We start from the raw sequence: 18,012 nt of genomic DNA, 5'->3' as shown, positions 1-18,012 counted from the left end.
GGGCAGCAGCCCCAGCCCTGCCTCCCCCTGCTGGGCCAGACACCCCAAAACCACCAAGTTTCAGAGAGAATTTCACATTCAGCATCTTCATTCCTGCCCTGCAGGACCCCAAAGGGCTCAGGGAGCAAAAACAGCCCCGGAGGGCCTGAGAACACTGGGACGGGGCTCAGGGAGGTACTCACACTTCATGGATCAGTTTCCTCCTAGGCTTTATTTTAAATTGGCTTGAGGAGAATGGAAAATGAAATGGAATGCTAATAAAAGTGGCTTAGGTAATTCTTCTGCACCAGTTTTATGCTCCTGAAATAAAAAGCTGGCCATGAGCAGGAGATCTTTTACAGTATTTCAAACTCACCTGGAATACAGATTATTACAAGGGCTGGATTACACACCTCAGAATTAAGGGTAATTTATCCAGTGAAGTGGAAGAGAGTTTGTTGGAAGGGACAGCCTTTGAGCACAGTGCAACTGCTGATATGTTTGTGATGTACATTCTTGGGTCACTATCCCAGCTAATGAAGCCCCATTGGAGGAGCAGGGCAGCTCAGAGCAGCGTGAGCTCACATGTAAATACCATGAATATCATGATAGGAGCTGTGGGGGGAAGGATGTGCCCATGCTCCTCAGTGCCTGGAAAAAACAAATGTGAGCCTTTTGCTCTGAGCCTTCCCACAGAGCCAGCAGGGCAGGAGCCCCAACCCTCAGCATCCAAGGCACAGGCAGCGGCTGGATTTCAGCTCAGGGTGGGACAGATCTGCCTGCAGTTCCCTGCAGCTGGATTTCAGCTCAGGGTGGGACAGATCTGCCTGCAGTTCCCTGCAGCTGGATTTCTGTTCAGGGTGGGACAGATCTGCCTGCAGTTCCCTGCAGCTGGATTTCAGCTCAGGGTGGGACAGATCTGCCTGCAGTTCCCTGCAGCTGGATTTCAGTCATGCCTGCAGTTCCCTGCAGCTGGATTTCAGCTCAGGGTGGGACAGATCTGCCTGCAGTTCCCTGCAGCTGGATTTCAGCTCAGGGTGGGACAGATCTGTCTGCAGCTCCCTGCCTGCCACAGACCCCAAACACTGCATCGCTCCCAGAGGCCCCCAGTACAAAAGTGTTTAGGTAAAATCAAAGCCTGGTACCTAAAAACATTTGAGGTGCTGATTCTGAAACTATTTCAAAGCTCAGTTTTGTTTCTTCTCCTTACACCCTGTTACTTTTGTCCTTTTCTTGCTTAGTATCTCTGGCAGAAGCTGTGCCCTTTCCCTTTTGCCCATCATGAAGTTCATTGTAGTAACTATTAAAACCAAATTACATTTGTAAAATAAAATGCCAAATCCCATGTCTGCTCATGTATCCTTTTAATGCAAATAGTTTTTAAAAATCAATTAATGCTGAAATGAGGTATTGTATATCCTGCACTCTCAGTGATTATTTTTGAGACAAGAGTGCATTAATGGTTATCCTATGATGCAAATCAGAACCGAAGAGGTGCCAAGCACTTTGTTCCAACTTCCTGCATGAATTGTTCAGCTTCAGCTGGTGTTTCCCAGGGTGAGGGGAGTGAGCCAACACGTCCCTGCAGCAGGGAGCTCCTGCCTTGCTGGCTCCATCCCAAATGGTTCCTGCTCACCCCTCACTGGGTCTGCTGATCAGCACACAGAAAAATCAAATCTAATTTACCTCTGCAGCTCACCTTAAGTTCCTTCTATTTCCAGAGTTGACCAAACAAGTATTTTTAAATTACACTTCCAAATTCTTCATTGTAACTAATGCTGTCTGGAAGAATTTTGTCAACATAAAGTGTAGTAAATGATGCCAGAAGAACCAATTTGGCATCAGGAGAGACTTGGTAACAACAAATGATTTGTTTTAAATGTTACACAGAAACACTTGCTGAGCTGCTCCACACTCTGTTCTAATCCTAAAGAGCTTTTAATGCCAGACCTCTCTGCCTGTACACCAACGTGAAAGGACAAGCAGGGCTGGGAACAATGCAGATTATTGCAATTCTCTGCACTATGTAGGGCACATTTAGGAGCATGCATATCTGCTAATACAGGAAGCATTGCCATCACACCAACATACCCACTCTGCTGCTGCCAGCTCCTTCATTTCCACGGTGAAAGCCACTGCAAACCTGGTTAAGGGACAAAAATAGTTGGGATCATCTGCTTAAAGTCTTTAAACACAAAAAGTACTTAAAAAAAAAAACCCTTGATACGAACTAAGATCAGAGACTTACAAAGCTGATCCCAGCTGAAAGACAAAAGCAGGCTTTGCACTTGTTCCATGAGAAAGTCATGGTGAAACCAGCAGCAAACCATGGTGAAACCAGCAGCAAACCATGGTCAAACCAGCAGCAAACCATGGTCAAACCAGCAGCAAACCATGGTCAAACCAGCAGCAAACCACGGTCAAACCAGCAGCAAACCACGGTCAAACCAGCAGCAAACCACGGTCAAACCAGCAGCAAACCATGGTCAAACCAGCAGCAAACCATGGTCAAACCAGCAGCAAACCATGGTCAAACCAGCAGCAAACCATGGTCAAACCAGCAGCAAACCACGGTGAAACCAGCAGCAAACCACGGTCAAACCAGCAGCAAACCATGGTCAAACCAGCAGCAAACCATGGTCAAACCAGCACAGCTCCTCAGGCTCTCCAGCCCAGAGCTCCTGGGAAGGTGAAGTGAGGATTCCTCAAGGAGAACCCCCAAACAAGGGGACAGCTGCCAGCTTACCCAAATTAGTGCCCACAGCAGCAGCAGGAGCTGGCTTTGCTGCTGCTGCCCCAGTGCAGGAGCCCTTCCACAGCCAGAGCAGGGGGAGCAGGAGCTGAGCTGCCCCTCCTGTGCTCTGGCATTCCCCAGAGAGGAATTCCAGTGAAGATTTCAGACTCTCCGCAGGGCTCTCACCTTGCTGTCAGTAACAAACCCTGGGGAATGAGGCCCTGAGCACAGCCCTGCAGGGACAGCAGAGCCCCCAAGCAGCACTGGAGTGCTTCTTTTCATGTCATTTCTGAAATGCTTCTGTCTGACACCTCAAAGGTTTGAATAACGCACCACAGCCACAACCAGGACAGAGCTTCTCCACTGGAGATGTTGTGTCATAATTTGGTTATGTCATAATCACCACAACCATTCATCAGGATTCCCATAAATGCTGAATTAGAACTCCTACTTTTGCTTGTTGAAACAAACCTTATTCCCCTACATGTGTTGTGCAGGATGTGCTTTATGGCCCTCCAATGAATTTCACACCACAACCTGACAGCTTTGAGGTCATTAAAGCCCCTGCAAATGCTGCCTTTGTCAAGTTGCACGTGCTCCCTCCCCAGATTGTGCAATTATCCTTTCAATACATCACATTAACAAGCATAAAAAGATGTCACTTCTAAGTCTACAAAATGCTGTTCAATAGGAAAAAAAATACCCCAGAGGGGTACAAGCACCATTTAGAGGGATTTGATTAAAAATGAAACACTCATAAGGCTAGACAGTGTTCAATAGTTTGTTTTATGGAATGTGCTGGGATATTGTACTGGACAAGTAATCTACAATTCATGATGCTTTCTGCTTAGAACTCTGCAATCAATAAAGAAAAAAAATCAATGTTTCTTTTAATAACTATGCAATGAATAACAGCAGTGATGCTACTGGAGAAGAGGTACATTCAGAATAACTTCTGGAAAACTGAGATGCTTTTCCTGTAGTAGAGAAAATATTGTAAACTGCACAGGGATGTCATAATACGTTCTGAAAGATCATAGATAATTCAAGCTGTTAAGGTATACTTCAGGTTCCCAACTCAATACCATTAAAAAACATTCAGTAAAGCAGATTTTGTATTAGCTGTATTTGTGACAGATGATATTTTAAACAGAGATGGATCAAATGGACACACTCAGAGATTGTTTTTATGTATTTCTCATTTTGCACAGTGCTGAGATCCATCTGACACATTAGATATCTTTTTCTTTTCCTTCAGACCTGTTTAAAGAACAACTTCTGATTATTTGATAACAAAAGTAAACAAGTACATAAATTTTTTCCTGAGTGGAACCTTAAGTTGCTCTCAGCTCCAAGCCACACTGAGACACAAGAACGTGCCCTAATGATTTTTCAATGAGTGTGATTAAGTGCTGTCTTTAAAATCTGTTTACTTACCACATTTTATAGGGGATTACAGACAGAGCAGCACATCTCTGCCAGCGCTAAGTGAGCCAATAATAGCTGGGAAATAGAGAGGGAGCAGAAGGATAAAGCAGGAGAGAGGAGCCTGGAGCAGACCCTGCCTGACCCAAAATCCATCCTGCTCTGGGTCTGCAACCAAAACAGGTTTCCTCCCCCACCACGGCCGTGAGCAAACACTGCTGAAGTCAACAGACCTTTGGATCAGTCAGGAGAAAACTTCTGGGGATGTTGAAACTATGAAACATACTCAAAAGTGGTTTTCGTTTTTAGTAATTTCCTGTGGTTTAGGATCAGTTCTTGATCTACATTTGATGACTACACTGGCATGGCACTAGAGCTTTCCAGACTTTAAACCACCTGAAAATACTCCCTTGTCATTTCCCCTAAAAACTGAGGGAATTTGCTTAAAGACTTTTTTCAGTCCCCGCTTCTTTGCTCATGGGCCCAGGGGAATGATCACATTAGCAGGAGAAAAAATAAAATTTAAAAAATCTGCTTGTACCAGAGGGATCCACTTTTCAACCAGGCATTCTGTGAACAAGCTGTGTGTGGGGAGCAGGGAAATGCCAAACAAACAGGCTGCACAAAGGCTGCATGTTCTGATCAAACTGTTCCCCTCCACCACTGAAGCACAAATAACAGGTAAAGGCACCAGGATTTCAAGCAGTCCAGCCTTTTCTGCTGGCCTCCACATCTGCCAGTGCTTCCAAGTGTGTGGGTGGAAAACTTCCTAAAGATCTGCCACACAAAAATGCAATTTCCTGTCACAAATCCCCCACCCCTGCTCTTACCTGGCTCTCTCCAGCACTGCTCCCATCACCTGGCGTTTCTCTTTGCACTTGATGTCTTCATTGACATCTGTCCCACCAAAGATGATTCCAAAGGGAATTCTGCTCCCTGCAAAGCAATGACGAGTTGGCCAATATGTTCATGTAATGACCAGAGTGAAAAAGTGCATTGATAGCACTGAATCACCCATCTGAGCAAAAATCTGTGAAAAGGGAACTTGAATTTTTCTTTTTTTAGCACTGTAACCCCACACACAATAACTGCACTTTCAAAGGACATCAAACCCAATGGGAAACAAAGTTTGTTGATAAAGACAGAAAATGTACCATAGATTTCAATTTGTATTTGAAAGTTAAGTGAGCTATAAGATCAGGATTTATTAGCATTGCTAATTTCCTCATTACTAAATGAGAGAGCAAGCAAAAAGAATGAAAGACTAATTACCATTCTGGCTACTTGGAGAATTTCCTTGGCATTTGTTGATATTATCCTCTAATGTTTGCAGGTGGAGGGAATTGATGTGCACTATCAAAGCACCACTGCCTCTAATCTTCCGGAGACAGACTGTCTGTAACACCATATAAAATATGCACTGCCTCTGTAATAAACTTAAAAAGTGAATAATTATGATGCCATCTATTAGGTGCGTTGATCCTGTAAACAGAATTTCCAGGATGAGGCCAGGCAGATCAATGGTATGGCAGCAATGGTAGTGCAATCACTAAATTTCTAAATGTTCCAGGAGCCAGGAATGTTCTCTGGATCCCTTTTTTTGTCCCAAAGTCTGCAATAACCTTTACACTTTGACTGTGATCATCTCAGCAACCTTACTAATACTGTCCTGCCCTTCAGAGATTTTTGGTTTATTTTTCTTTCAGCCACTGCAGATACTTTTTAGAACAGTGTAACTGATTTATTTAAACTCCTGAGCTTTTGTAAGGTATCAGGCTTTTCAGGTCACTTGGGACTTTGAAAAGGTAAAAGCAACAGCATTTGGGCATTGCCATGCAAGTTAAACTACAGTAAAATTGTACTCCAATAAACAGCTCAAATTCAACTTTTTCTTTTGTTCCTCAGCAAAAATCCCAAAAAACCCCAAAAAGATGGTGCTCAGACTTTCCATAAGCCTCCTCCAAAACAATTCAAGGTCTTGTCAAAAAACCAATCATCTCTATGTTCCAACAAGCCTTAATTCATATGTGAGCACAGCTCATTTTACATTATTTTACATTTCTTTTTTGTATTTGTATTTTTTGTGTTTGTATTTCAGGTCCCTGCTGAAACCAGAGCCCCTGTGGAACAGAAGCAGCCCAGGCCCAGCAGGCACAGTAATTCAGGCTGTCTGCAAACTCCCAGAACAAAGTGGGGGCACTGCTGAAGTCCAAACCGACCCCAGAACTGCCCCTGAGATCAGTGGAAGGTGCAGTTCTGTGCCTTTGAACAGATTTCTGTAACTCAAGGTGCTCCCAGCTGAGGATGCACAAACTGCAATTTCAGCAGGTGAAATTACTGTCTGTAATTCTCAGAGCCAGTGCTCCTACTGTATCATTAGTGGCAGGCTAAAATTTTGTTCTACGTGGCTAGAGAGAATAGAAAATTTTATTATTTGTCTGATAACATCCTGTCTCCTACAGTCTGGCTGACAGGAATGTTATTTCACATCGAAAAACCCTGACTCGTTTTTGAGCAGAAAAATCAAATCAGCCTCCCTGCTTCCTTCCATTTGAGCCCAGCTCTGCTTAGCCAAGCCATTGTGCTCTGAAAGAACACATTTACTGCAAGGATCTGATGTTAATGGAATGCTCTCATCCTATGTAGTTAAAGCACTTAATTACCAAAAGCACCATGTGGTTTAAAAGTACATTTATTTAGTTCTCTCTCTATCACATCTCCCATTGAGAGGGATCTTTAGCATTTCTGAACATTTGCTGAAATGGATAAACAGAGTGAGGATATTCTCTGTGGGTTTATACATTTACAGCCATTTGTAGCAGTTAGGATTCCTTCTCTTCCCTTGCAGGACTTTTTGGGAGGTATTTTTATTGCAAAGCAGGAGGAGGATTACCTTGCAGCAGTCTGCCTCCTTTATAGAGGTGAATGGCCAGGGCTGCATCAAACTTGTCTGAGGAGGTCAGGTTTGCTATTTCAGCTGCACTTTCATACATGAAAGCATCTTTAAGAACACAGATGTGACCTGCAGCGTGTAGATGATTCCTTCATTATTGGAACAAACAGAAAGAGAATTAAAAAGTCACTATTAATGTTATAGCACACCAGCGTATGAAGCAAACTTAATCAAAACATTTTTCCTCAAACTTTGCTCTTCCAACTTTATGCCTTTTTTGTTCAAGCAACCAAGAGCTGTTCACGAGGCTGGTTTTTTTCCTGGAAGATATTTGTTATCTTCACCACTGTGAAGCCACAGGCGCCTTCCAAGCAAGGTAACACTGCATGGCCCAAGCCTGATCAACCCAAAAATCAGAAAAATTGAAGTATGCCCAGGACCCTTCCTGACTCAACCTATTATTCTGAAACCCTCCTTTTGAAGGGAGGTGTCAGAATTCTTGTGTCAGAATTTTTGTGGCAGACCTTGCTCTCAGAGAGTCTCAGCCCCTTGTTCTGGAGAAAGGACATCAAGTGAAGAAAGCACAGACATGTCCAGCCAGTCAATGCTACTAAAAGTACAGAATATCAAAAATGAATGCATCGAGAGAGCCAGAGAGCTGAATTGTGCTCCCCTTCTGTTTGATGGTGGGTTTAATTGCTTCTTGTCTCAGCTCACCATTTATAAACCAGGCAAAGGATAACTGAAGTATAAGCAAAAAAAATTACACAAAAGTAATGACACAACTATTGAAGTATAAGCAAAAAGCTACGCAAAAGTAATGACACAAATACCTTCACAACCTGCTTTGAAAATCTCAGTTCCAAAAAGTAAAAACAACCAGCAAGCCCCTGGCAGTGAGCTTAGCCATGCCCCTTTCCATGCAGTGGTTCTCACATGAAAACATGGGTGCAAGGGCTGCCAGAGCCAGGAACTGATCGATTACAGACAGCTCCACTCCTGCCCTGCAACCAGAATCGGGTATCAGTGCTCCCAGGAGCATCAGCCAAACACCCAGAGCAGCAAATCTCAGCTGACACGGAGTGTTTGCACTGTCAGGACCACACAAACACCACAAGAACGTTCTGTGCCTATCCCATATTGTGACAGTTGATTGATTTCTCATCACGTATTAATTGTTCTGGCATTACAATCCTGCTAGCTCATTGACTGCCTGGATCATGCCAGCTTTCATCTCCTGATTACTGCCCAGCCTCCCGAAAATTGTGATTTTCTGTCCTTCAGGAATTGGTGCTAAAAGTGCTGTAAAGTGTCTGGAGGCCTCGGAAGGAACGTGCCAGCCCTGTGTCAGACAGAGCTCCACTGGCACAACACATGGTGCTGGATTCCTTCCTCAGCCTCCAGAGAAACCCCTTTCATTCCACTGCTCCAGACGAGACCAATAAATTATGATAACTGCTAGTAAATAATGAAACACAGCCACATTTGAAGCTCCTTATTCACACTGCTGAGCCATTGTTAACACCAGTTGTCCCACAAACTGGTTCCAAGTACCTGCCCTGCCCTTTGCAAGAGGCTCTCCATTTATATCCCAATAATGATGCCCAAATCTCCCAGCTGTGGAGGGAAAATCTCCCAGACATTCCTTGGGATGCTGGTGCATGCATTCCATAATTTCACAGGTGCTCATTAAATGGTCTAAAAGGGTTTTTTCCCATCAGTGTTCCAATTACCATAAATCACTATCATGTACAAGCAATATGTTTGCATATTACAATTAATTTGAAAATAACTCTCTCAGGACATCAGGAATCAAGGAACTCAGCCAGGAATTCCAACCAGAAGTGGGTTTTTTAAAATATACTAGGGATGACTACACTACTTCTCCTCCACACTTTGCACAGCTCCACATCTCCCTGGGGAATGGCAGCTGCCTCTGCAGTAAATAGAGAGGGACTCCCCCAAGTGTTCCAAGGCTCAGAGATTCTGCATTACCTCTACAACTTCAATTTATTTTTTTAACACATTTTTATTCTACTCAGGAGCACATAAAAAATTTGCATGCACCTTTAGAAGGAAAAATAAGCAAATATTCCCAGAATAATTCAAATTCCCAGATTTAAACAGGCCTTGATCCCCTAAACATTTCATTGAGTTTGATATCATTTATCACAAGCTTCAAATGATGCATCTGTGGAAATACATGTGTGTAGAAGCTGAGGTTTTGGGTAGTATTTAAGTGCTGAAATTTACAGCCTTATTTTCATATTTTCTAAATGGCTTTTCATCTTTATAACCAGAAAAAGCAGAGTGATTTTCACACATATGCTGTTACCAAGGAACATGACTGGGGAGTGCTGCAGTTCTTGCAGGGATTTTTTTGGAAGACTGATCTGTGTGTGAAGTCACAGATGTCCCTGAATGAAGCCCAGGCACAGGAGATACATCGTCCATATCTCTTCTCCTCCTGGCAAATGTCTATTCACATTACTTTGCCATTTCATAAACAAATCCTTTGTGAATGAGAAACAAAAATTAACCCAGCTCCTGCTGTCCGGGGATCAAAGACAACACTGGAAATGCCAAATCTCAAGGCTACATTTTCTCTCTGTCACAGTTTCTAATACAGGAGATAAATTCCCAAGTGTCTTAACAAACCCTGAATGTTGCTTGGAACTAGAAATTGCCTTGCCACATTCTCCCCTTCTACTGAAACTCCCATGGAAGCCAATGCCATGACTTGGAGAAATAACATTTCTGAAGTGGAGTTGAGCTGTCAGATCCCAGATTTTGGGTGTTTTTCTAGGCAGAAAGCATCAGGGAGAACTCCAGCCATTCAGTAAATGTGGAAGAGCGTTTTTAGAAGTACATTATACTGCCACTGCTTACTCTGATATTTATACACCCCTGAGTAGTGCACAAAGTATTTATCCCTCATTTTAGCATTTAGGAAATTAATTTCTCTTTGTTTGGTAAATTTTTAATATTCTTTGGAAATCACAGAGCTTATAAGTGCAACTTTCAAGTGTGCTCTCTGGATCTACACTGTGTGCAGAGATCCTGCTAAAAGCTACAAGCCTTTTCTGACACATTTTCACTTTGAGATTTCTGTACAAAAAACATTTTTCTCTAACACATCTGTGAAATACCGAGCGATGTTTTACAATGTTTAATTTTTTATTCCTACATAATTGATCACCACTTCTCACTTCTCCTGGCTAGCAGTCTCCCCTCCTTCAGCATGAATCTGCAGTTCACAGGTTTGCATATAAGGAAACAGTTTCAGAGTACCAAACACAGCCTGGCTGATGAGAAGGCACAGGAGTTAAAAGCATACTTATTTCTAAGATATTATGGTTGTGAAACTTGCTCTGTTTTCTGTGATGTCTTCCTTTCAGAAACATTTACCTTCTAAATTTCAACTGATATTTAATGGAATTACTTGAAGACAAAGAATGTTTGATTTCCAAAAAGTTCCTGGTAGGTGGATACACTGACACTTCTTGAATGGCACAAAATGGGCTTCATCCAAAAATATTAATTATCTCTTTCCCTCAGCTGTCTGCTCTGCACAGCAGCTGTGCACCAACCACTGTTAAATGTATACGGCACAATTCAGAGCTTGTTAAGGGAGCAGTCATTCCACTGCCTCTCAGAAACTTGGCCAGACCTGAATACTCACAATTCCCACTGAAGCTCATCAAATTACACGAGTTGAAACCCTGCCTGATCTCCTGTTTTCTTTGTAAATGATCTTATTTTTTCAGAATTGTTAAAACAACACGTCCTTCACTTCATTTCCCTCTCAAACCTCTCCTTGAAGCAACATAGACAAATTGCATTGGCATGAGTGAACTATGAATAAAGTTCAGTGTGAATCACAGAAATTAAAAATGTGAGTGAGGATGGGGACCAGCGCCTCCTGTCTCTGTGCTCTGAACTCAGTAACTGAGCTTTGCAAGGACCACAGAACTCTGCCAAGCTTGAACCCGTGTCACAAACAGTTCCTGCAGTGCAAACCATGGTGGTACCAAGGGCAGCCCCTGTAAATGATGGGTCTCTTGGCAAGGTGCAGATGAACACCTGTCCTGAAGGTTCCTGCTCTGGGGATGGTCGCACAGCCAGCAGGGGTGTCCCAGCAGGGATGTCCCAGCAGGGATGTCCCAGCAGGGATGTTCCAACCTGAGCAGGGATGTCCCAGCAGGGATGTCCCAGCAGGGATGTTCCAACCTGAGCAGGGATGTCCCAGCAGGGATGTCCCAGCAGGGATGTCCCAGCAGGGATGTTCCAACCTGAGCAGGGATGTCCCAGCAGGGATGTCCCAGCAGGGATGTCCCAGCAGGGATGTTCCAACCTGAGCAGGGATGTCCCAGCAGGGATGTCCCAGCAGGGATGTCCCAGCAGGGATGTCCCAGCAGGGATGTCCCAGCAGGGATGTTCCAACCTGAGCAGGGATGTCCCAGCAGGGATGTTCCAACCTGAGCAGGGATGTCCCAGCAGGGATGTTCCAACCTGAGCAGGGATGTCCCAGCAGGGATGTCCCAGCCTAAGCAGGGATGTCCCAGCCTAAGCAGGGATGTCCCAGCAGGGATGTTCCAACCTGAGCAGGGATGTCTCAGCAGGGATGTTCCAACCTGAGCAGGGATGTCCCAGCAGGGATGTCCCAGCCTGAGCAGGGATGTCGCAGCCCCTGGGCAGGGCCAGCAGGGAGGTGCAGGAGCTCCCACAGCTGCCCTGAGGACGGGAGGATCCCCTGCCCTGGGAGTGTTCCCCTGTGGGATTCCAACCCGGGCACACAGGGTAAAATGAAATAGTAGAAATGTCTGGATTACTGAATTACTCCAATAAATGTCTAATCTCAAAGCCAGTTGTCCAGAGGAATGATAAGCACCGTTGGATTTGTGGTTTTAATTCTCTTGCAGCTGATTACCTGGAGATTTACAGAATGGCTGTCTTAACTGGCCAGTTAATGAGAGCCAAAACAATTTCTCCCTCTCCAGAAAACATTTACATATTGGCAAAACAACTAATCTAAATCTTTCTAATTAACCTATTAATTCCAGATTTCTATTCCTCCTTACTACCAAGTAATAAAAGATGAACAAAACATTTCAAGGGGTAGGGAAGAATAATTTTTTTTCTTCCTTGACACCCTCTTCAATCTCATTGCCAAGGCTGAACAATGGCAGCCTAAGCAAAGACTTTTGCTTAGTGCTGCATTTATTCATTGCTCATATTTTTTAAGGTGATTAAAGATTATGCACACCAATAGGAAGAAAGCCCACAGCACATTCATTATACCACTTGTTTTAGCAAGCTTGATTTTTAGCCAAATTAAATTCTGGTACCTTTGTCACCACTTACTTTAAACTCAGGAAATGAATATCTTATTTATGAAAAGATGAAGCAGTTATTGGAAGAGCTGTAACACCATAAACAGAGTATACACTGTTATATTAAGCCATAAAATTAATCTATGCTGGCAAGTGTTCAACCTGGAGGCAACGTCATTGTTTCATTTATATTTAACCAAAAGTTCAAAATTTAAAAAAAATTCAGGTAAAGGCACCTTGCTAAGCCACTGTACCTCAGGACAGTGTGCTCACATACTCACTATCAATATTTGTAATTAAAAGACTTTAATATGATATGTGAACCCTTGCTTTCCTGGCTTATTCAGACTTGTTTTAACTAGAAACAATGCAGAACCTGCTTGCTACTAGATTAGCGCTGAACAGCTCCAGCCGAAATGTACATCTGACTTCCCTCAAAGTGGAATTGAAGAAGAAGGTAAGTAAATATTTGATTTGTAAAGGTAAATAACCTTAGAGAGGAAAATTGAGCAGTGATGTGCCCAACAATAACTAGTCTCGTACTACCCAGTGAGAGCAAAGGGTAAGATACGAACGGAAATGCAGAATGCCACGGGAACTCTACCGGAATGTATACACATAAAGAATTTACTTGTTTTGTCTCAAAATTTTAGTGACAATTATTGTTTTAAAATAGCAAACCTTCAGCTTTCTCTGGAGCTTCTGTCCTCAGTGCCTGGGTGACAGGACCAGCAGATATGTCCTACCAGCACCGCATGCAACCGAGCAGCCCTGCAGGAGTCTCAGGCTGCACTTGGTATGACACCAGCAGTGTGAAAACTTAATGTCTGAGGATGCTGCTGTGCATAACCTCACATGTGAGATAATGCACAGATCAAGGTCAGGGAAGACTTGTAATAGCAGAATGTCCCAAGAGATTCATCCAAAGAGAAACAACTAATCTGAGGACAACTCAGATAAGATAAACTCAAATCGTTATTTTGGGCCTCAAGAGCACAAAACCATTGGGAAACTATATTTTTTTTTTTTACATAGCTGACATGCACAGTGAAGCCCCAGCAGCAATGCTCTCAGCCACATCCCTTTTCCACGTCACAGAAAAAGCCAAACAGGGACATGAGGGATATTTCTGCGGTTCTGTTCGCCCGTGCGATTTCCCAGCGCTGCAGCGCCGTGTCCGTCATCCATCCATCCATCCATCCCCACGAGAGCTGCAGCCGGGGCTGGCTCTGGCACTGCCCTGCCGCCCGTCTGTACCATCCCCGCACGGCTGCAGCCGGGGCTGGCTCTGGCACTGCCCTGCCGCCCGTCACACTGACTGTGCCGCCCCCGCAGCGCTGCCCGCCGGGGCTGTGCTGGAGCCGGGCACGCTGCGGGACAGGAGCGGCCCGAGCTCCGGCGGCCGTGCCCGCTCTGGGCACGCACCGGGCGGGCACCGTGCCGGGCAGCGCCGCAGCGGGGGCGGCCCCGCGGTGTCCCCCGGCCTCGGCGGGCTCGGCCGCCGCCCCCGCACACCCCCGGGGCCGGCGGAGCCGCCACCCTCCGCTCATACCGGCCCCGCCGGGCCTCTGCCGCCGCCCCCCGCACACCCCGGCCGGCAGAGCCACCGCACACCCGGGCCGCCGGAGCCGCCACCCCCCGCACACCCCCGGAGCCACCGCACCCCGGGGCCGGCGGAACCACCCACACCCCGGAGCCACCGCACACCGGGCAGAGCCACCGCACACCCGGGCCGCCGGAGCCGCCACCCCCCGCACCCCCGGAGCCACCGACCCGGGGCCGGCGAGCCACCGCACACCCGGGGCCGGCGGAGCCGCCACCGTGCGCCGGCGCGGGCCGCGCATGGCGGGCTCGGAGCGCAGCGCATCCTCCCCATCGCGGCTCTCACTCACTCACTCACTCACCGGATCCTGGTGGCCGTGGTGGCGTTGCCGGTCTGTGCCCGCAGGCACGCCAGCAGCAGCAGCCTCATCGCGGCCGCTCCGCTCCGCTCCGCCCGCCGCCGCCTCACCTGCCCGCGGTCCCGGAAACGGCGCTGCGGAGCGGGGCCGGAGCGGCCGCGGCCCCGAGCCCTGCGCGACCAACCCGGGCGGGGATGGGCCAGCCCTGGCAGGTGCTCCCGGGCAAAGGGCACCTAGATACCTGGCAGAGGTTTGGGTGCCTGCCCACGCCTCTAGACAGCGCCGTGTGCCCTCGTTAGTCCGGCACAGAGATGACACGCTCGGATCATGGGCAGGGAACGGTAATTCAAAGGCCTCCTGAGGACAGCATCACAGCCTCTGCCTCCTGCTGCCACCCAGGAGGTGCCTCATGCTCGGGGCAGGAACAGCCATAGGAAAAAACCTAAACGTGGGTAAGATGCCAAGCACCAGAACAGCCAGAGGAACACACTAGTCCAAAGAGTAAGGAATGGGATGGTCAAAGACCACTCCCAGCATCACGAAATGCAGCAGAACCAAAGGTGTGTGAGATCAGGGAAAAGGCAAGAAACCAGTGCAACAGGCAGAACCTAAAGATACAACAAAACAGGGAAGAAAAAAGAACAAACCTGAACTCCAGATGAAGGAAACGATATCCCAAACCAGCAAGCCAGTCTTCAGGATAAAAGGGTCCACCCCAATTACAGCCAGAAACACAGAATGGCTGAGTGGGGCAGCAGGCAGGAAGGTGAGAGGCCAGCTCAGGGAGTCCGTTGGGACATGAATAGGAAACAGGTGGCTGAAGGTAGTTACCCACCTGAACCTGTTTCAACATCTTTTAACAGTATTGAGACCAGGTGCAGGACATTGGTGGTGATGAGAAGGGGGCTGATTGGACAGAAAACTCACTTTTTTGCTTATAACCTGGTCTGATTGCCTGATGTAATTCACCACAGGGTCACATAGATGCCAGCTTCTCCAAAGCTGGAGAAGACAGGGAAAAGCGGTCTTCAAAAACCTGCAGTGTCTTGTTATCCATATTTCACTGTCAGGTAGACAGAGATAAAATATGCTACACGCAGAGAAATATTGAATTAATCATTTTTGAAACAGTACTTCTTCCAATAATTTGTGTGGATTTTGGTGTCTAACAGATGTTCTGAAATTGGGGGTTTAAAAGTAATAAAAACACACGCTGGAGTGGGTTCTGGCAAACTGTAAACATTTTGGTAGGCAGGCTCATGTTTTGCTAACGAAACTTAATGCTGCAGAGCTGTGTTAACTGTATCTCACTGAGTTATCCCTTGGATTCAGCACAACATTCTTTAGACCACTTCAAACTCTGCTGGAACTAAAAATTTTGGCTGCAACCTAGAAGAGCAACAAATCCCACAGAAATGCTAAAAACAGGGTAAATGCTAATCTAAGGGTAGGCAGAACCAAACCATTGGGTCTAGAATGGTTCTGTCACCACTCTAGAAAGTATTTCTGGCATGAAATCCCACTCCTGCTGAGATGTGGAGGGCTTTTGTCAGCGTGGCCAGGATGCCAGCCTGGAAGTGGCCCCTGTTGAGCACACTTGGGCTTCTCAGCAGTCACAGAGCTGAAGGTGTCACACAGGCTGAGTGAAGCTCCACAGGTGCCTTTCAGCCCCTCCTGGTGCCACGATGTCCCCACAGCCCATCCAGGTGTGTCACAGCTGGCAGCTGTGGCAGTGCGTGCCCAGAGCGGCCTGTGTACCCAAAAATGGAGATTCTGCAGCTGTAGCCTGGGTCTGGCTGTGCCTCTGAAAGCAACGTTCTGGGTTAGCAAAAGCTGTCCAACACATTTAGTGTGCAACACAAAGAAGAAAAAACGCAAACATTAAAGTAAGACAAACCCTGCTCTGTGAGAAATGAGGAAACTCAACCAGTCACCTGAGAAATAAAGAGGAAATAAAGGAAACATTCAAAGAGATCTTAACACGTTATCACTATTTATGGTAACTCTGGCTTTATGCTATATAGACTTTGACTGAAAAAAATAATCTGGAAATGTGCAGCATGACATCTTGAAAACATGGAAATGCATGAATGTATTCCTGTATAGACACAGCTGCACTCACTTTGTGCACAGAAAGGGTGGTGGATGTATCAGAATGAACTTTTAAACACACTGTAGCTAAGTATTGTTTGGAGGGAAATGAAAGCCTCCTTCCTGCTGTACTTCTAGAGAGAACGTGTGGGTTCTAACAGAATTTAGTGAGTACCTACATCTCTATTCCTTAAGAGTTAGGTAACATTTTAATGCACATTTCAACTGCTGCTCAGCATTGTTACGTGTTTGTACCAGTTGTGGGATAGGTCAATATGGAAATCTCACCTCTGTCACCAAGGTAAATTATGAAGGGTCTAAAACATGAAAATAAGACACAGTAATACAAAGTGTGCTTTATTACTTTGATTCTCCAGAAAATACTACCACACTCCTCAGAAAGTGCAATCACAGTTAATATGACAGTACTGTATTAAGCTAGGAAAAGATGAAATGTAATTTTGTTACCAAATCAGTCATGTTACAGTAGTTCACAAAGAAATGCCTGTACAGCTGGTTGCTTTTTCCTCATTGTCCTTTGTCATGAAATTTCTTAACTAGTTAAGAAAGCAAATATATGTAATCAGTCATTTTTATGGCATATGTTATTTACAAAGGCCCATTATCGAATGACTGTATTTACTTTTACAAGCATCACTTGCTCCAAAGTAAGTCATGCCTAAATGTTTGGTAAGTAACTACATGATGTCAATAAACTTAACTTCTTCACTGAAAACACACAACCAGCAGTGTCTTACCCACTTTGTTCTGGCCAAAAATAAAGACTTTAAGATCTGCTGCTGAAGACAATTTAATGCATTCACAACCTGTACCTCAACACGTGTGATGGTGGAACTGCAGCACATCTCACGGTTGTAATCTTGCTGATTGATGTTCTCCCATTTTAATCACATGCTTTGTCCCACTGAAATCACTGTTCACTCTCCATGTGGACCTGCATAATTCCTGCATGCCCTCACACCCAGCTGCTGCTCCCACCCCTGAGTCACCAGGCACATCCTGGGTGCTGAGCTGGCCTCAAACATATAAAAACACATATTAAAACAGCCTTTTACACCACACATTCACCACCTTTTCCTGCTGAAAGGCCTTGTTGTGAGACAGTCTTTAACTACAGCATTAAATAACCCTAAAAAAAGATGATTTGGGGTCTGCAGCATCTTTTGAGAGAACGTGGAAGCCTGTTTAGTCTCAAGAAGGCCGAGAAGGCAATCTCATTAATGCAAATAAATATCTCAGAGGCGGGTACCAAGAAGTTGGTGCCAAACTCTTTTCAGTGGTGCCCAGCCACAGGACGAGGAACAACGCCTATAAACCAAAGCATAAGTTCCACCTCTCCGTGAAGAGCTCTTTTCACGAAGGACGGCAAAGCAGCTGCCCAGGAAGGCGGCGGATCCTGCCTCCGTGCAGACATTCCACACCCCTGGGCACCTTCCTGTGCCACCTGTGCCAAGTGGCCCTGCCTGGGCAGGGCCAGCCAGAGCTCCTTCCTCTGGGACGGTTCAGGGATTCTGTGCATCTCCACTTCCATTTCCCTGTGCAGCCCCCGAGCGGCAGCCAGGCCACAGCGGGGAGAGGCGCCGCACACCCCGAGCTGCCCAGCTCCGGCCGGCGCTGCCGGCCGCTCCGAGGGAC

At 45.9% G+C, this 18,012-nt stretch overlaps 1 protein-coding gene across 1 annotated transcript in view; it reads right to left on the bottom strand.

The window, feature by feature from the left end:
* Window positions 1-14,377, bottom strand: part of GLT1D1 (glycosyltransferase 1 domain containing 1) — a 36,481-nt gene extending 22,104 nt beyond the window's left edge. Inside the window, exons 1-4 of the mRNA XM_030959017.1 lie at window positions 14,269-14,377; window positions 7,032-7,180; window positions 4,969-5,074; window positions 2,071-2,122 (exon numbers count right to left, since the gene is read on the bottom strand). Of these exons, the coding sequence (XP_030814877.1) occupies window positions 2,071-2,122; window positions 4,969-5,074; window positions 7,032-7,180; window positions 14,269-14,336 (375 nt within the window). The 5' untranslated portion in view covers window positions 14,337-14,377. The remainder of the gene's footprint in view (window positions 1-2,070; window positions 2,123-4,968; window positions 5,075-7,031; window positions 7,181-14,268) is intronic.
* Between the last annotated feature and the right edge of the window lie 3,635 nt (window positions 14,378-18,012).

This window comes from Camarhynchus parvulus, chromosome 15 (assembly GCF_901933205.1).
Source record: "Camarhynchus parvulus chromosome 15, STF_HiC, whole genome shotgun sequence".
Classification (NCBI taxonomy): domain Eukaryota; kingdom Metazoa; phylum Chordata; class Aves; order Passeriformes; family Thraupidae; genus Camarhynchus; species Camarhynchus parvulus.
Note: the sequence above shows the minus strand (reverse complement) of the source record. Positions and strands in the feature narration are given on the sequence as shown.